This window comes from Pomacea canaliculata, linkage group LG7 (assembly GCF_003073045.1).
Source record: "Pomacea canaliculata isolate SZHN2017 linkage group LG7, ASM307304v1, whole genome shotgun sequence".
Lineage (NCBI taxonomy): Eukaryota > Metazoa > Mollusca > Gastropoda > Architaenioglossa > Ampullariidae > Pomacea > Pomacea canaliculata.
Genome location: NC_037596.1, coordinates 2440973 through 2460994, shown reverse-complemented (window position 1 = coordinate 2460994; position 20022 = coordinate 2440973). Strand labels below are relative to the sequence as shown.

General features: G+C 38.8%; 4 protein-coding genes across 6 annotated transcripts in view; 1 reads left to right on the top strand and 3 right to left on the bottom strand.

Moving 5' to 3' along the window:
- LOC112567645 (UDP-glucuronosyltransferase 2B7-like) overlaps nucleotides 1-7502 on the bottom strand; it is a 29418-nt gene extending 21916 nt beyond the window's left edge. Inside the window, exon 1 of the mRNA XM_025244353.1 lies at nucleotides 7469-7502. The gene's annotated coding sequence lies outside the window, so the exon portion shown is untranslated. The remainder of the gene's footprint in view (nucleotides 1-7468) is intronic.
- Nucleotides 1-20022, bottom strand: part of LOC112567642 (2-hydroxyacylsphingosine 1-beta-galactosyltransferase-like) — a 62875-nt gene that overhangs the window by 31335 nt on the left and 11518 nt on the right. The gene's annotated exons all lie outside the window — the stretch shown is intronic.
- LOC112567640 (2-hydroxyacylsphingosine 1-beta-galactosyltransferase-like) lies at nucleotides 1885-7359 on the bottom strand. 3 transcript variants are annotated; one of them, XM_025244344.1, is made up of 3 exons: nucleotides 5804-7359; nucleotides 5209-5321; nucleotides 1885-4892 (listed from the first exon to the last, which is right to left on the bottom strand). In XM_025244344.1, the coding sequence occupies exon 3, from the start codon at nucleotides 4867-4869 to the stop codon at nucleotides 3343-3345; it is 1527 nt and encodes a 508-aa protein (XP_025100129.1). In that variant the 5' UTR covers nucleotides 4870-4892; nucleotides 5209-5321; nucleotides 5804-7359; the 3' UTR covers nucleotides 1885-3342. The 3 variants fall into 3 exon arrangements, with proteins under 3 accessions (XP_025100129.1, XP_025100127.1, XP_025100128.1); XM_025244342.1 differs by having other exon boundaries at nucleotides 5209-5267; XM_025244343.1 differs by lacking the exon at nucleotides 5804-7359 and having other exon boundaries at nucleotides 5209-5735.
- The window catches only part of LOC112567634 (2-hydroxyacylsphingosine 1-beta-galactosyltransferase-like), a 63776-nt gene continuing 47590 nt past the window's right edge, over nucleotides 3837-20022 (top strand). The window contains exon 1 of the mRNA XM_025244334.1: nucleotides 3837-3926. Coding sequence (XP_025100119.1) covers nucleotides 3899-3926 — 28 coding nt within the window. The 5' untranslated portion in view covers nucleotides 3837-3898. The remainder of the gene's footprint in view (nucleotides 3927-20022) is intronic.

Below are 20022 nucleotides of genomic sequence, written 5' to 3'. Positions count from 1 at the left end.
CATCCCTGTGAGAATGCTAGCTTCATCTCACCCTCTGTGACATCATCCTCTCCCAAATCTACAAACTTGTAAGCAGTGGTAAGAACCGTACACACCTCACAACCACTCGTCAGTGTGAAAATTTATTCATTCTTTACATGTTTTATTAATGTATTTTGTTAAAGAAAAGTATTTTTAAATCATTTTTAAACAATCTCGCTCTTAATCTCGTTAGTTAATATGGCTTTAACTGATTACGAGCTGTTTAAATAAAATGTGAATGTCCAGATACATCACAGTGATGCGTGTTTGCGTAAACCGACACATACCATTGATTATGTTTTGTTTAGAATCATATTCATGTCAACATGTATCACTGTCCGGTCGAAATACGGAAAAGCAAATCAAATGAAAAATTTGGATTGAAGGATCAAAACAAGTTGTCAGTCATGTCGGTGGAAATCGTTCAGATATCAACATGATCATTTGCTTAAAATCGCATACAAAACCCAGTCCTTTGCTTTTTCTCTTACGAGACCATATTGGTGTAATAGCAGAATTTTTTCAAAACATTATGATCAGCATTTTTATTGTTTAAAAAGAGACCAAGTGTGAAGAGACATCACCTACCGTCAATCTATCGACGGAGCTGTAGACTTCATTGAGTGATAGAACACGTGGACGCCCAGGGACGACTGTAGGAAGCACTGACAGGGAGAAGTGCATGTCGCCTGACCTATTTGACCCCAAGAGGTCACGATCTTCACCGCAGCAGTGTCACGTGATAATTATTTATTTTTAAGCGTCTCGGGAGGTTGTTACTACTGCCATTCCATTCTCTGTACAAGTCTGTATGTCCCTGTTCTTATATCTTGTCTTATGTGACTATTTTCATCATGAGCGTGTTTTATTTCAGCATATAATTTTTTTAAATCCTTCTTTGGTGTAGTTTGCACTGTTCATTCAGCCGCGGCCACGGACACACGTTCAAAAATATTACCAAGCCTGGCTGTAAGAGTGTTTACCTAAGTGTTTTGGGATCTTGCTGTCCTCACAACTTTTATAATTTTCTTTTTTTTTTGTCTCCTCTGGTTCAAGCTCCTTTGAAAGCAACTTACCATCCATATAGATAAGTGTGTAAGGCCACTGTTAAAAGCATTAAACAACATGTCAAATGTGTCTACAAACAATGCAGTTTCCGGTGCTTTTTCGCAAAATGTTTGTTTGTACCAAGAAGAACAAGCCTGCTGCTACTAAAAGTGACAGACCTGGGGTAAATACTTCACTTCAAAGGAAAAATGGTAACAATTTGATTGATTATGAGCTTACAGGACTTTATTATGTCAAAGTCATAGATTTTTTTCTCAGTCTATAGCTTCGTCAGTGGTCAACTGCAACTCGGTAACACCAACGTCCAGACCCTGTTCCAACGTAAACAAAATAGCAAAGATCACACTTACGTTCAAGCAACGTCCGTGTCCAACCAGACACACAAACATTCCTTGATTCATCTTCTTTCTTTGTACCTTATTCTACTGTCCTGGACGATCCACTGCATCTGGTGCTGGCTTATCAGAATTAGAGATTAATGAAGGGTGACGTCACAAATCTCTAATCCTTGACAGCTGGTGCTGGCTGTGAAGATTTGCCACCAAAAGGTTACGTAAAGTTCAGACCTAAACAATTCCTTACAGTATGGCGAGTTCCCGTGATCCTCAGCAAACCGTAGCGATGCCCGCGAATGAAATTTCGACCGAATATTTTAAATTTTAAATTGGCATGACGCCTTCTACAATTTTTTTTGGTCAGAGCGCTTTATATAAATCATTTATAGACTAGAGCATAACAGTCATGCACTTATATTGGACATAACACACATGATCAGTGCTGCTACATACGCAAACATACACAAAGTAAATACAGAAGCCAGTCATGCACGCCCATGATCAGGACAATTTGTATGGTTGCCAATTCACTAACTAGAATGATAACAAGCTGCTGTTAGGTAATAACATTGCTTAAATTTGTTTTCTTTTGTAAAAGATCGGAATTAAATTTAATTAAAAATTAAAAACGCATCTGGGCATTTTCTTTAAACGTTTATAATAGTAGGGTAACTCGCCATATTGCTGTATCCCTTTAAAGATAATAAAACTAAATACAAGTATCAAAGAAAGAAAAAAAATGGACCAACAAATAAAACTTGTTATAAAGAGCAACAGAAAAAACATTTTAGTCCCGATGATAAAACAACCCTTGCATCTACAAGGATTGCTGGGATTTAAATTATTTTGCTAGCGTTAAGTCAAAACTCAATTGTAAATATGGAGGAATACATTGCAAATCAATGGCAAAATAGCAAGAAGGTTAAAAAGCAGAAATGCGAAGAATTTTGCACAGATAAACTTGTTTCCATATTAGTAGTTTCCGGGGTTTTTTTTTTCTTTTGCCTATCGTCATAGAAAGACGGAAAAAGCAACTACCACCAATTTAGACACGGAAATCAATAAAGAAATACGTACTCGATTCTGTAAATAGACCAATAATTTATTTTGGAAAACCTTTGCTAAACACATAGGCTACGCGGCTGCGGTAACCCGCGACATGTTTGTTTACTTAGCGGCGAGTTCCAGCGAATGAAATTTCCACCGTGATATTTTAAAATTTATTTTTATTAACCTACAATAAAAACTACTACCTGTGATAATCCGTTTTAAAGAGCACTTTAAATACATTTATATGGTGACATTTTTAACAAATATACGTAACAAATAGTCAAGTAGGTCAAAAGTCTTTTTAACTAAATTTTCCTCTTTTTTGCCTTTAAGTTGGAGCAAAAAACCAATGACATACAAGGTATATCAAACATACTGCTATCAGCAATGTCAGTAGCTCACATTATTTATTTTACAACATACGTTACTTTGTTATAACAAGTACGCATTTAATAATCATAGCATACTTTACTTTTTTTAATAAGATGTATTTTGTATCGGTTTGAAAAAGGAAAAAAAAAGAAAAAAAAAGAAAACTAAAACAAACACCAATCTCAATGTTTTTTCCTAATTTTGCAAAAAAGTTTGCTACGTAAAATGTTTTTATAGCTGTTTGAAGGTGAATAAAACTAACAAGAAAACATTAAAATATAAAGAGGAATAGAACATTTCAGTTACAATAATGCAAGAAACCTTATTTTCTGAAGGATTATCAGGGAAAAATTATTTAGTAATGTGCTTAGTTAATTTCAAAACTGGAGCAAACTATTTTGCCCATGTTGGTCAATGGCTAGATTTATTGTTTATTTACTAACTTCTGTAAGTTTAAGAAATCTTTAACATCATTTTAGTAGTATTCATTCCTTTTTTATTCTAATTTTGGCTTTGATTTCGAGAAGAAACATTTGAATGCTTTATAAACCAGATACACTACAATCAGCAGTATCAGTAGTACACAAGATAAAAGAAAAGCATAAACATCCAAGCAAGAAAATTGTAAGAAAGGAACTTCATGTCCTGACGAACGAAGGTGACTGCCGCCATATTTCATCACGTGATCAAGCCAGTAGGCCGCTTTCTCCACAGGATCACCGAATTCGATTTTAAACAGTTCCGAGGCTTTGGTGATGGCCTGCTTGTAGCTCGTGTTGGTGGCCACTTTGAGAATGGTGGATTGCAGTTGGTCTGTACTGACGGTGTTGAGGTCGACAGTCTCTGCCATGCCCTTTACGCGCATGCGCTCGGCGTTGTAGAACTGGTCAATAAAGATCGGCGTAGCCACCACTGGCACGGCGTGGAACAGAGCCTCGTACTGATCCTCATTACCGCATTGGCTGACAAACACTCGAGTGTTGGGGTGAGCCAGCAGGTCATTTTGAGGTATCCATGACGACGTCAGGATCTTCTTTGAGTTCGGTGACGAAATGTTGGAGCGGAAAACGGATTTAAAAGGTAAATCCTGTAGAACACTGATGATTTTTTGTGTAATTGGTTCTGGTGGACTGAGGACATAGCTACCAAACGATACGATGACAACTCCTTCTTTTGCATCATCCATAAAAGATTTGAACTGCGGTGGCAATGGTTTACCAGGACCTGTAACTGTTCCTCCAATTAGTTTGACATTGGGCATCGATGGTCTCGGGTAGTCTAGGATGTGTTCCGTGGTAACCAACCAGATCTCAGCTCTTGCTACAAGCATGTCTATAGTAAGGAAAGGCATTTCTGGTGCATAGCGACTGACTGCGTCTTTGTAGGAAAATCCGTCCACCACAGAAGAAAAAACATGAATTACAGTGGTTAAAACTCGCTGAAGAAAACTCATGTGATGGCTGTAACAAAAAATTGGCCCTGGTATGTTGCAAGGTTGTAAAGGGATTCGCTGGTAGCTGGGGTCGTAAAATGCTCCAAGAAAAGCAAAAGGCACCCCAAGTCTATATGATATTATCGTCATCATGTTCATGAACCGTACATTGTCGAAAACGAAAAGATCTGGACGCAGTTCTTTAACCTTCTGGAAGAAAGAAGCGTTGGTAAGAAGAGTATCACAAAATTGTAAGCCAATAGACATAAGCACACTAAAATCATCAGACAATCCTTTAAAATAGTTGCCGGGGAAAGCGGCCGTCATAATCTCCTCAAAGTTTATCAATGTCTGGTACTCGATGACAGTCAAGTTAGTCGTGTCCAACACCCGCCTGTTGACGATGTAGTCGGGCATGGTCAACCACACCTCGTGACCTTGCCGAGCGAGGGTCCGCGCTACGTTCGTGTGGTAGTTGGTGTGGCTGGTGAAGGGCGAGGGCATGAAGACAACTCTCTTACCCCCCACACACAGGGGCAGCAACACGAGGCAGCACAGAGCTTTCCAAAGCAGAAATCGTCTCATCTTCATGTTTTGGATGCGCTTTTAGTCCTCTGTAACATTACAGAAAGTGTACAAACGGATTACAAAACATAACGAGCCTTTGGTGGACTGTTTGTGCTACGCTTACCTTATGAGTGCATGTCACTCTCAGCAAATTAGGGATATTTTAACTAAGATATACTTTTCAATCTAATTACCTGACTACGAGCTGTTTAAATAATGAATGTTCAGACACATCACTGTGATGCGTCTTTACGAAAAACGACACATAACATTGATGTATGTTTACAGACATTAATACAAAGACATTTAAATCTTACACATTTTAAACACATTTATCGTCATACAACAAATCGTGTAGAATACCTCTTTAAACAGAAGCCGGTCACTTCGACGATTTGTTGATGACACCATCGAGCGCAAAGCTGAAGAGCAAATTTTTTTTAAATCCCTTTGGGCGTCTGCTATCTCTGAGCTCACTTTGCCAGACCACAACATGCCAAATACAAGTACAGTTATTGTCACGGACCGTCCGCAGACACGCGCATTCGTTCCACAAAAAGAAATAAAAGAGATCGCTTGAGGGTTGGCGTCCCTCCTTAGAGGCACCAGTAATTATTAAGAACAAACACAAGTTTAAAAGGGAACAAAGTATTAACAGCAAACCACCCGTCAATAGAAACTACAATTCATCACGTTCACACCAATAAAGTTTAACATGTCACTCTGCCGGAATCCACACGACATCAACTAGAAAGTTACAATAAAAATTCTTGACGCAGTCCGACAATTTATATCCACAGTGTTATCATCATACATAACACATGTACGTCTTTGACGAAATCCAATAAGTTAATAACCGTCTAGTCCCTGCAGCTCCCCAGTCCCAGATTTTATATAGTCAACTCTAATCCTTTTTCCTATAGTTCAATAAATAGAAAAAAGGGTGTTTTTACGATACCGATAAGTTGCTGTCAGGTGGGTGGGTAGAGCAAGATGTGGCTGAGACCAAACTAAGAGGAAGCCTCCCTTCCTCTTGGGTTAGTCTCGGCTTTCCTGGTGCCCTCCCTAGAGGTAGTCGGTGCTTCAGCGTAAGGAAAGGCAGGGTAGCCTACTCCCTGCTCCCTCCATGTCCACTGCTCCTGCTCGCCAACGTCGGTGTGCAGTTTCTTGGCCCCCAAGAACTTGCCCTGCGTGTCGCTCAAACCTCAGAGCTCTCACGGCGATGACGCAGACTACAGAAAACACGACCAGTGATGTACATCCACTGTAGTACATACTCCGTATTACTCCCACGGTAATACTTCCTCATGGGTCGCAGTAGCAGCGAGTTGGTGCAGAAAAAAACCACCAATCCACCAATTTGTGTTCAGCCGTCCACTGGCGCTTACCGTTCTTCCTACGTTATTCTCCTCTATTTTTGTCGTCACCTTTTTTGCCGTCACGTTATCTTGACGTCACATCTTATGTCATTTGCTCAAGGACTTCCCAAATAACATCCAGCAGACTACCCTAGACCAAATCAACAACGGCTGTCGACCTTCCCGCCATTCCCCCTCTACTACGTTACAGTTATCTTCTCACATTTTTCTATACTCAAGGCAAGACATCATAAAATTTATGAAAGAAGAAAAAAATCTGCTGTGGGGTACTTTGCACTGTTCTGTCAGCCGCGGTCACTGACATACTTTAAAAAATATTACCAAGCCTGACTGTACTAGTCTTACCTAAACGTGTTTTTGAATATTGCTGTCCTCACAATATTTTACTACTTTCTTTCTTTGTCTCTTCTAGTTCAAGCTGCTTTACAAAGGTTGCCGAAGAGCGACAGTCAACATATTAACATCGCCTGATGAGGATTATATTACCCACGCTCGATCTTGGGTCACCTTGACTTTTTCGTGAGTGTAGACAAATGTACTCTAGTAAAACCTGCCAGGCCTTCTGACATGTCATCAACTCTACTAACTGCGGGATTCCTGACAGGACTTTCTACACACACCAATCCACTCTCGTTGTAATGAAATTTTCTTTACAATCATATTCATGTCAACATGTGTGACAGTTTGGTTGAAATACGGAAAATCAAATCAAATGAAAAATTAAGCTTGAAGGTTCAAAATTGAAGTTGTCAGTCATGTCGTAGGAAATTGTTTAGATGATCGTTTGCCTTCAATCGCCTATAAAACCCAGTCCTGAAATGTTACAAATATGTTGTGGTGTCGAGTGTCAATCCTGCCATACAACAAAAATGCTACATAAGATAATATGTTTAAATATTGATACTGAATATGATTTCCACAACTTCTCAGCCACAGGCAACACAAGTGCTGAGAATCCCTCTCGAATCTCTCACCCAGACTCTCTTATTTCTGAAACAACCAGGACACCATAACCTCCCCAGCCTCGCACACAGTACAACACAACATAAAACACACACTAACCAAGAGTCAAACGCATGTACACAAAGCAACCTTAGGGCTGGCTCGCTCTGTCGACCTACTTGTCTAATTAGGAATTTTTCATGAGATCATATTCGTGTGATAGTAGACTTTTTTTCAAACTATTATGTTTGACATTTTATGAAGTTTAAAAATAAACATATTGTAAAAAAGATATCACCTACCGTCAATCTGTCGACAGATGTAGGCTTCATTGAGTGAAAGAACACGTGATCCCCTCATGACGACTGTAGGAAGCATGCACAGGGAGAAGTGCATGTGTTCTGTTCTTGAACCCAGGAGGTCACGATATTCACAGCAGGGTTTACATGCTATAATTTTACCTAGCACCGCTCTACATGTGATGTTCTGTTAGCGAGCTTTGCACAGTGAATTGTGTACTTTGAGGGACTTGAGTACAACTGCAGACATACTCTGTCTCAGATCATGCAATATCTGATCTCTCCTATGATAAGTGTGATTATTTGGTTATTTTTATAGCCGTTTGCTCTGTTTTACCATATATATCGTACATTGTCAATAGACAAGCTCTTTAATGAGCGTGCGGCTTATTGTAAAATAATGTTGTGCTATCGTCTATTATAATATTATACATATATGCGTAGATATGAAGAGAAGGACTGTTTGTACTTGTGAGTATGTCTGCACCGTATGTCTTAACAGGTGTGTTTTAATGGTCGTTTGTTTTTGTGTACTGATGTGCTGGTCCTGTATGTATTTCTGCGTCCGCTTGTAACTACAGCCACTTGCGTGTCTGTACTGATGTGTGTCTATGACCGTTTGTTTGCACTATTGTGCGTATGGATCCGTGTGTTACTGAACCCATTTGTTTGTCTGTGCTGGTGTGTGTCTACGGCTGTTTGTTTGTTTATAATAAAAAGAATCTGCGTCTGTTTGTTACTGCGACATCGATTTTGTGTGTTGTTGTGTGTCTGCGGCTCATTGTTTGTAGTAAAAGCATCTCGGGTGGTTGTTACAACGGCCAATTCTTTCTCTATACAAGTCTGTATGTCCCTGTTCGTATGTCTACACACTTTTTCTATATCTATAAGTGCATGCCTGCCGCTGTTTGTTTGTCTGTACTGTATATATATATAATTTGTACACTCGCTCTTCATGAGAAGAAAGTCAGTAAATGGCTTGCAATGGCTCCACTCTAAAGTTTGAAAGGAAGTAGAAGGATTGAAGATGTTTGCTGTTCCTTTTATAGATGGTGAATGTGCAGAAGGCAGTTTGTAGCTAAGCCCCGTATAGACCTAGAGCAGAAAACTGTGTCCTGTACAATCAAGTCTACCAATTCCCAGGAGCCTCCTACATTATGTGACTATTGCTACTTTAGCTTAGAGGATTTTATTAACCTATTCATTCCTCGCAAGAATCGTACAATGACATTTTCATTATGTTCATATTCTAGGACACATGTAAGCATATAATTCTAAAGAACTAATGTAGTGTAGTCTGCACATACTATATGTTGTCCCCATTAAGGGGAGATAACTAAACGTCAGTATTCACCACGCACAAATAAGTGCTCGTTGTGTGGGATTTTCTCCCTTATGTACCTTTCTTCTGTTCCCATTTATCGGTCAAAAAGGAAATTAACTGCCACGTTTCAAAACATATCAGGAAATCAAAAACTCGAGCGGTGAACGTATAACAAACACATTACATTGATAATACTTATCAGCTCTTGATCCCAGGCATAGCAGCAACATCAAACAATAATATAACAAGTATTATTTATTATTAATATTTATTAAGCTATTATTTTCATTATTTTCTAAAGCAATGAATAAAGAACAAAGGTGCTTTACAAAAACAAACACTTTTAATATTATTTATTCATTAGATTCTTGTTTAAACACTACATGCTCGTGGATAATATACAAATGTAATCTGGAATTTCCACTCGCTAAATGTTTCTTTTACTTTAAATCTTTACATTTGATTATTATTGTTGTTGTTCTTATTATTCTTGTTCTAATTATTGTTGTTATTGTTCTTATTGTTCTTATTGTTCTTTTGTTATTATTATTATTATTATTATTATTATTATTATTGTTATTAGTATTATTATTACTACTACTACTGCTACTACAGCGCTTTCCAAAATATTATTTTTCAAAGCGCTTTACATAAATCACATATAAAGTACATAATAAACGACCATGCACTTATGTAAGTGCAGCTGGAAGGTAATACCTTTCTTCAAATTTGTTTTGTCTTGTCAAAGATGAGAATATAAACACATATCTGCACATTTTGTAAAAGCGTTTTAAACAATTTGTTGACAGCACATCGTTGTAATCCTGTAAACATTAAAAGGCTAAATACAAATGGAAAAAAACAAAGTTAAAACAGACATAAAAACGACACTTGTTTTAAAGAGAAAAACGAAAGAACATTTTAGTCACTATAATAAAACATTCCCCATGCCTTCAACGATTACTGAGTGCAACTGACTTTGCTATCGTTAGGTAAAAACTTAATTGCAAATGTGAGTAAATACGTAGTAAGCCGATGTCCAACAAGAATTCAAAAAAAAAAAAAAACAACTGAGTAGGTTTTTCGCTCGGATAAAATTCTTTACATTTTGTAGTTTGCAATTTGTTTTTGTTTTCTGTTGTTGTTGCTCTTATGTTTCGTTTGTATTTTTTCTCTGATGGCCATTGTGATAAAAAGGCGAAGACAAAACCAACTCCAAGCACATTGGAAACGGAAATCAATCAAGAAAATATCTACTCGATTCTGTATAAAATGAGAGACCATTGCATAGTTTGGAGTATCTTCACAAGGATCCCTTTAATAATCCTCGAACACTTCAGTTTTATAATAACATGTTTAAATTTTAACTGGTTTTTAAAAAGTGAACAAAAAATATTGAAGAATATAAACACAATCCTGAACATTTTGTACAACTTTAACAAAATTATTTGCCGAAATCACATGTATTTATAGATGTGGATTAATAAAACTAAAAACAAATATAAAAAATGTAAGAAGTATTATAAATAATACTTCAGTCACGATAATAAAATAACCCATATTTCTTAAAGAAATTTGGTCATTATTTGGGCTCAAATAAATCTCTAATATGATTGCAAAGGCAAATTGCAAAATTAGAGCAAACTCTTTTTGCCGTGTTGGTCATCGCCTAAATTTATACTAACCCAATTCTGTAAGTTTAACAAAACGTGAAAATCTGTTGAGAACCTTTGCTCTTTTTAATCTTGTTCACTACCTTCTATTCTGTTTTTGCCTTTGATTTCGAGCGACAAAAGATGAATGCAACGTAGACCGAACATACTAATATCATCAGTATCAACAACACACACGCTAACAGAAAAGAATAAACATCCAAGCACGAAAATTGTAAGAAAGGAACTTCATGCCCTGACGAACGCAGGTGACTGCCGCCATATTTCATCACGTGATCAAGCCAGTAGGCCGCTTTCTCCACAGGAACACCGAATTCGATTTTAAACAGTTCCGAGGCTTTTGTGATGGCCTGCTTGTAGCTCGTGTTGGTGGCCACTTTGAGAATGGTGGAGTGCAGCTCGTGTGTACTGACGGTGTTGAGGTCGACAGTCTCTGCCATGCCCTTTACGCGCATGCGCTCAGCGTTGTAGAACTGGTCAGCCACGAGTGGAGTACAAACCACTGGCACGGCATGGAACAGAGCCTCGTACTGACCGTCATAACCGCAATGGCTGACAAACACCGCGAGTGTTGTGGTGAGCCAGCAGGTCATTCTGAGGTATCCATGACGACGTCAGGATCTTCTTTGAGTTCGGTGACGAAATGTTGGAAAGGAAAATGGATTTAAAAGGTAAATCCTGTAGCACACTGATGATTTTTGTGTAATTGCTTCTGGTAAACTGAGGGCATAATTATCAAGCGATACGATAACAACTCCTTCTTTAGCATCGTCCATAAAAGATTTAAACTGCGTTGGCAATGGCTTACCAGGACCTGTAGCTGTTCCTCCAATTAGTTTGACATTGGCATCGATGGTCTCGGGTAGTCTAGGATGTGGTCCGCGGTAACCAACCAGATCTCAGCTCTTGCTACAAGCATGTCTATAGTAAGGAAAGGCATTTCTGGTGCATAGCGACTGACTGCGTCCTTGTAAGAAAATACGTCCACCACAGAGGAAAAAACATGAATTACAGTGGATAAAACTCGCTGAAGAAAACTCATATGATGGCTGTAGCTAAAAAATAACAATGGTATGTTGCAAGGTTGTAAAGGGATTCGCTGGTAGCTCGTGTCGTAAAATGCTCCAAGAAAAGCAAAAGGCACCCCAAGTCTATATGATATTATCGTCATCATGTTCATGAGTCGTACATTGTCGAAAACGAAAAGATCTGGACGCAGTTCTTTAACGTTCTGGAAGAAAGAAGCATTCGTAAGAAGAGTATCACAAAATTGTAAGAAATGAGACATCCACACACTCCAGTCATCAGACAATCCTTTAAAATAGTGGCCGGCGAAAGCGGCCGTCATAATCTCCTCAAGGTTTATCAATGTCTGGTACTCGATGACAGTCAAGTTAGTCGTGTCCAACAACCGCCTGTTGACGAGGTAGTCGGGCATGGTCAACCACACCTCGTGACCTTGCCTGGCCAGGGTTCGCGCTACGTTCGTGTGGTAGTTGGTGTTGCTGGTGAAGGGAAAGGGCATGAAGACAACTCTCTTACCCCACACGCACAGGGGCAGCAACACGAGGCAGCACACAGCTTTCCAAAGCAGGAGTTGTCTCATCTTCATGTTTTATATGCACTTTGGTCCTCTGTAACATTACAGAGAGTGTACAAACTGATTACAAAACATAACGGGGCTGTGGCAGACAGATGGTAGCACTTTTCATACTGTTGTTTGAAAAATAATTTCAAAGTTTCTAGAAGAGGTAGCTGACTTGTATAGATAACCGTTGTCTGCAATCTCTCTTCTTATTAAGACACATCTGACCATAAACCTACATGGGCACTAATGTGTGTTTCACGAGATACTGACAGAGACGCGTTTATCTTTGTACTTGAAGTTGTATATTTACATAAACATAGATGAATAGATGAATCAGGGTATAAGCTAGATTTCAATATCGATAAATAAATTAGATGTAATTAGAACTAGCAAGACAATTGCTCTAGGCAACACACATATGTAAATAAGTTGGATCAGTTTTTGTGTGTTATGTTCACCATTTCCAGTTGTTGGCCATTTCCATTCTGGCCCACAAAAAAGACAGAGTTGTATTGTGAAGAAAAGAACGCGTAAATGTCCAGGCGTCTATGTGTTCTTGAGTGTCTGTGACACAGTGTGACACATTGTGACACACTGTGACAAAGTGAACAGTAAACACTAACATGGAGCTCATCGAAAAATTAATTGCAATATCAAAAAACACGCCGCATCGCTGTATAAGCCGCAGGGTTTGACGCTGGGAAAAGTCACGTGGGGACAGACGCTATACACTGAATGTCTCTGTCTCTAGGGACGAGCGACCTCACAACTCAACAGAGCAAACGTTGCCTCCTGGGGTCAGACGATGTCTTCTTGGGACATATACTGCAGGATACCAAAAAAACTGAACGATTCACAAAACAAAGCAACACAAAAGGTCTTCATGGCATCTGCCAGGCGTCTCATATCTCTCAGCTCACATTGCAAACCGCCAAATACAATATCTAATCACTTTTGCTTATTCAAGAGAATCCATCATAAAATTTAGGAAAGATGAAGTCAGCAGCAGTAACGGACATAGTTTAAAAAATATTACCAAGTCTGTTTGTACGAGTCTTACCTACAAGTGTTTTGGATCTTGCTGTCCTCACAACCTTTGATCACTTTGTTTCTTTGTCTCCTCTCGTTCAAGCTGGTTTTCAAATGTTGCCGAGGAGCTACAGTGAACACATCCACATCGCCTGACGAGAATTATATTATGTACGCTCGATCCTGGGTCAGTTTGTTTCTTCGCGAGTGCTGACAAATGTACATCAGTAAAAACCTGCCAGGCCCTCTGACATGTCATCAACTTTGCTAACTGCGGGATTCCTGGGAGGACTTTCTACCTACACCCATCCACTCTCGTTAACATGAAATGGTGTTTAGAATCATATTTATGTCACATGATAATATGGAAAAGAAAATCAAATGAAAAATTAGGATTGAAAGATAAAAACGAAAGTTCTGAGACATGTTGGAAGAAATTAACATAGCAAAATGATCATTTACTATTATAATCGCACATAAAACACAGTTCTGAAATGCTACAAATATGTTGGGGTGTTTAGTGTCAATCTGCCATACAATAAATTGCTACATAGGATAATATGTTTCAATATTGATACTGAATATGATTTCGACAACTCCTCAGCCACAGGCAATATAAGTGCTGAGAATCCCTCTCGAATCTCTCGCCCAGACCCTCTTATTTCTTATTTCTGAAACAACCAGGACATATGCACCTGCCCAGCCTCGCACACAGAACAACGCATGTGCACAAAGCAACCACTAGGCGGACTCGCTCTGTTTACCTTCCAGGCATAACAACCCCATCCAAAAATATTTAACACGTATTATTCCTTAAAAGTATTTAATAAGGATTTATTTTCTTTTTCTTTTAAAGCAATCGACAAAGAACAAAGGTGTTGTGCAAAAACAAAGAATATTAGTATTGTATATCCATTACATTCTTGTTCAAGAACTAAATGCTGAGATAAAAAAAAAAAACAAGGTCGGTTGAAAACAGTTACAGCAGCGGTTCTCAACCTTTTACTTGTGGCGACCCCCCTGACGAACACCGGTACGTCCGCGACCCCCCTTAGCCAGCAAGGTCGGTGGAAGGGGGGGGGGGGAAGCCTTAGCTAACCTCGAACGCCGCGTCGTAGAAATCAACAACGGAAGAACAAAGTTCGTATCTGCAAGAAGTATAACTGTTAATGAAATTTTACTAAAGCAAATTCTGTGGTGCTAATAAATATTATTTTATTGGACACTCACTTTGATTAATGAGAAGGTTGAGCTGCTTGCTGTTGCCTAGAGAAGCGAACCTGTGTGCGATGTTCGTACCCACTGCAATTCGCAGCTCAGCCTCTGCGTCCACACGATTTCTGTATTTCGACTTCAGTGCTGCCAATGCTGAAAATCCTTGCTCACACATGTACGAAGTTGAAAATGGCAGAAGAACTTTCATTGCTTTCTCAGAAAGCACCGTTGACGCTAATCCATAATTTTGGCACTGGTGTTGTTTGGAAGACCATTTTCAGGGATTGGTCACTCGAAAGGTCGATGAGCTGCTCTTCTTCTGTGGACAACCCGCTTGTGCTAGGATCAGCCAGAAATGGATTACGAATCCAATCGTATTTAGTCACATCAATTTCAGCGAAGTAATGCTGAAACCTTTCTTGCAGTCCGTTTAGATGGGCAATAATTACATTCTTCACCTGATCAAGGCTTAATTGTTTGAGAGGGGGATTGTGTTTTGAGTTTTGGAAGTGAGAAGTCACTGCATTGCCGAGACAGTGTACTTGAATAGGGAGAAGAGATTTGGAGTTTGATCGCCTTCACCACTCAGTTACACAATCTAAGCTAATTTCACTAATACCGGTATAAGAAACTTTTAAAAAAGGACCACCTTCGCGACCCCCTTGTAGGCACGTCGCGACCCCCCAGGGGGTCGCGCCCCACAGGTTGAGAACCGCTGAGTTACAGGATGCCATATGGATTTTCCATGTGCTAAATGTTTTCTTTTTACCTTAAATCTTTAAATAAAATAATAATGATAATAATAAATTATTATTCCAAAGGCGTTGCTCAAAGCGCTTTACATAAATCATTTATAACTAGATGATAAACAACCATTCACTTTTATTAGTGCTGCTGAAGGTAATAGTTTGTTTAAATTTGTTTTCTCTGTAAGACATGAAAGTAAGCTCATATCTGAGCACTTTGTAAAAACGTTTAGAATACCTGCGAACAGCATTATGTTGTGTCCCTTCAAAGATTATACAGCTAAATATAAATATAAAAGAAAGAAAAAGTAGACCAAAAAAACGAATCTTTGTTGTAAAAAGCAACAGAAAAACATTTACTCGCAATAATAAAACAACCCTATACCTTCAAGGATTACTGGCGTGCAGCTTTTTTTGCTAGAGTTATGTAAACACTTAATTGCAAGTATGGATAAATACATGGCAAACCGATGGCGAAATAACAAACATGTTAAAAAATATTTGCGTAGATTTTTGCCTCAGATAAAAATTGTTTACTATTTAGTATTTTTTAAATTTGCATATTGGCCATTGCGATAAAAAGACAAAAACAAAACAACTTTCACACATTTAAAACTGAATTAATGAACAAATACTTAATTGATTCTGTACATATAACAATGACTTTTTTTTTTTGAGAATCTCTGCAAGGATCCCTTTATTAACACTAGCATACTTCAGTTTTTCAAAAAACATTTTTAACTTTTATTGATTTGAAAAAAAAATTAAGACTTACAAACAAATCTGAACGTTTTGTACACTTGTCACAAAAAAGATTGGCAAAATTGCATGTTTTTAGTAGATGTTTACAGATTTTAAAATACTAACAGCAAAGATAAAAATAAAGAGTAAATATAAATAATACTTCAGACATGAAAATAAAACAACCATATTTCTTTAACAATTATTAGTGATTATTTGGGTGAAAAAATCTTTTAAAATATTGTTTAATGCTCTTAGTTAAGGTTAATTGCAAAACAGGAGAAAACTTTATTAGCCGTGTCTTTTTTTCTTCTCAATTCTGTGAATTAGCCAGCATCAAAATATTTTGGGAAACTTTGCTTATTTCAATCGTGTTCACTAACTTTTATTCAATTTTTGCCTTTAATTTCGAGCAACAGCAGTTGAATGCAACGTAGACCAAACATACTGATATCAGCAGTATCAGTAGCACAAACGATAACAGAAAAGCATAAACATCCAGCACGAAAATTGTAAGAAAGGAACTTCATGACCTGACGAACGAAGGTGACGGCCGCCATATTTCATCACGTGATCAAAGCCAGTAGGCCGCTTCTCCACAGGAACACCGAATTCGATTTTAAAACAGTTCCGAGGCTTTGGTGATGGCCTGCTTGTAGCTCGTGTTGGTGGCCACTTTGAGAATGGTGGAGTGCAGCTCGTGTGTACTGACGGTGTTGAGGTCGACAGTCTCTGCATGCCCTTTACGCGCATGCGCTCAGCGTTGTAGAACTGGTCAAGAAAGAGCGGCGTACAAACTACTGGCACGGCGTGGAACAGAGCCTCGTACTGACCGTTACTACCACAATGGCTGAAAAACACGCGAGTGTTGGGGTGAGCCAGCAGGTCATTCTGAGGTATCCATGACGACGTCAGGATCTTCTTTGAGTTCGGTGACGAAATGTTGCAACGGAAAATGGATTTAAAAGGTAAATTTTGCAACACACTGATGATTTTTTGTGTAATTGCTTCTGGTGGACTGAGGACATAAGTACCAAACGATACGATAACACTCCTTCTTTGGTATCATCCATAAAAGATTTGAACTGCGGTGGCAATGGTTACCAGGACCTGTAGCTGTTCCTCTATTAGTTTGACATTGGGCATCGATGGTCTCGGGTAGTCTAGGATGTGGTCTGTGTCAACCAACAGATCTCAGCTCTTGCTACAAGCATGTCTATAGTAAGAAGGCATTTCTGGTGCATAGCGACTGACTGCGTCTTTGTAGGAAAAATCCGTCCACCACAGAGGAAAAAACATGAATTACAGTGGATAAAACTCTCTGAAGAAAACTCATATGATGGTTGTAGCTAAAAAATGGAACTGGTATGTTGCAAGGCTGTATAGGGATTCGCTGGTCGCACGGGTCGAAAGTTATTCCAAGAAGGCAAAAGGCACCCAATCTATATGATATTATCGTCATCATTTTCATGAACCGTAGATTGTCGAAAACGAAAAGATCTGGACGCAGTTCTTTAACCTTCTGGAAGAAAGAAGCGTTCGTAAGAAGAGTATCACAAAATTGTAAGCCAATAGACATAATCACACTAAATCATCAGACAATCCTTTAAAATAGTTGCGGGGAAAGCGGCCGTCATAATCTCCTCAAAGTTTTTTCAATGTCTTGTACTCGATGACAGTCAAGTTAGTCGTGTCCAACACCCGCCTGTTGACGATGTAGTCGGGCATGGTCAACCACACCTCGTGACCTTGCCGAGCGAGGGTCCGCGCTACGTTCGTGTGGTAGTTGGTGTGGCTGGTGAAGGCGATGGCATGAAGACAACTCTCTTACCCCCCACACACAGGGCAGCAACACGAGCAGCACACAGCTGTCCAAAGCAGGAATTCTCTCATCTTCATGTTTTGGATGCACTTTTGGTCCTCTGTAACATTACAGAAAGTGCACAACCTGATTACAAAACATAACGGGGCTGTGGCGGACAGGTGCTAGCACTTTCATACTTGTTGTTTAAAAAAAATTTCAAAGTTTCTAGAAGAGGTAGCTGACTTGTATAGATACTCGATGTCTGCAATCTCTTCTCATTAAGACACAAATCTGACTATAACCTACATGGGCACTAATCAGTGTTTTCACGAGATACAGCCAGAGACGCGTTTATCTTTGTACTTGAAGTTGTATATTTACAGAAGCATAGATGAATAGATGAATCAGGGAATAAGCTAGATTACAATAGCGATAAATAAATATTGTAATTAGAACTAGCATGTCAATTGTCTGGTAACACACATATGTAAAACGTTGGATCAGTTTTTGTGTGTTATGTTCACCATTTCCAGTTGTTGGCCATTTCCATTCCAGTCCAACTTTTATCAGGACGGAGCATGCCATACTTATTGTGGGAAAGATTGGTTTGAAGGCAGTGATGAGTACACTTGTTACTGGTTACAGTTTGTCATGTGTTTCCCATGGCCTCTATCTGACTGTCAATTATGCTCACTCTCTCTCTCTCCTCAGTCGGACCCATTCTTTTATGTCAGACGGTAAAAACTCGGCCTTTCAAAACAGAAAATAACTGTCTCCAAAGATTCTGACAAGACTGTGACGGAGCTTTTGAGCTGTTAAAAGTGCTGAGAAGAGTAATTATTTGTAAATTTGAGTCAATTGCTGACTTTTTCAGCTTTTCCAAAAAAAGCTATAGATAGGTATGAGTAACATTTTTTTAGCTTTGTAACTGTTGTAAGCTCAAAAAGCTGGAGTAAATTGAGTTATTTAATATCATTACATGTTTAGACAGGCCCACAAAAGAGACAGAGTTGTTTTGTGAAGAAAAGAACGCGTAAATGAATCCAGGTGTCTAATGTGTTCTTGGTGTCTGTGACACAGTGTTGACACATTGTGACACACTGTGACAAAGTGAACAGTAAACATAACATGGAGCTCATCGAAATTAATTGCAATCTCAAAAATCTGGAAACACGCCGCATCGCTGTATAGCCGCAGGGTTTGACGCTGGGAAAAGTCACCGTGGGGACAGACGCTATACACTGATGTCTTTGTCTCTAGGGCGAGCGACCTCTCACTCACAGAGCAAACTTTGCTTCCTGGTGGTCAGACGATGTCTTCTTGGACATATACTGCAGGATACCCAAAAACTGAACGATTCACAAAACAAAGCAACACAAAAGGTCTTCATGGCATCTGCCAGGCGTTCATATCTCTCAGCTCACATTGCAAACCGCCAAATACAATATCTAATCACTTTTGCTTATTCAAGAGAATCCATCATAAAATTTAGGAAAGATGAAGTCAGCAGCAGTAATCTGATATAGTTTAAAAAAATATTACCAAGTCTGTTTGTACGAGTCTTACTACAAGTGTTTGTTGAATCTTGCTGTCGCACAACCTTTGATCACTTTCTTTCTTTGTCTCTTCTCGTTTTCAAGCTGGTTTTCAAATGTTGCCGAAGAAGCTACATTGAACACATTCACATTCTCCCTGACGAGAATTATATTATGTTACGCTCGATCCTGGGTCAGTTTGTCTCTTCCGAGTGCTGACAAATTGTACATCAGTAAAACCTGCCAGGCCCTCTGAATGTCATCAACTCTGCTAACTGCGGGATTCTGGGCGGACTTTTCTACCTACACCCATCCACTCTCGTTAACATGAATTTTTCTTGTGAATCATATTTATGTCACATGATAATATGGAAAGAGAAAATCAAATGAAAAATTAGGATTGAAAGATAAAAACGAAAGTTCTGAGACATGTTGGAAGAATTAACATAGCAAATGATCATTTACTATTATAATCGCACATAAGAACACAGTTCTGAAATGCTACAAATATGTTGGGGTGTTTAGTGTCATCCTCCATACAATAAAATTGCTACATAGGATAAATATGTTTTCAATATTGATACTGAATATGATTCGACAAACTCCTCAGCCACAGGCAATATAAGTGCTGAGATCCCTCTCGAATCTCGCCCAGACCTCTTATTTCTTATTTCTGAAACAACAGGAATATGCACCTGCCCAGGCCTCGCCACAGAACCAACGATTGCACAAAGCAACCACGAGGCGGACTCGCTCTGTTACCTTTCCAGCACATAACACCCCATCCAAAAATACTTTAACACTATTGTATCCTGAAAGTTTTTAATAAGGTTTTATTTCTTCTTTTAAAGCAATCGAGAAAGAACAAAGGTTGCGTGCAAAAACATAAGAATAATCTCTCT

Coding starts and splice junctions, on each gene's coding strand:
- LOC112567640 (XM_025244344.1), bottom strand. CDS start 4,869: ATGAAGATGAGACGATTTCTGCTTTGGAAAGCTCTGTGCTGCCTCGTG.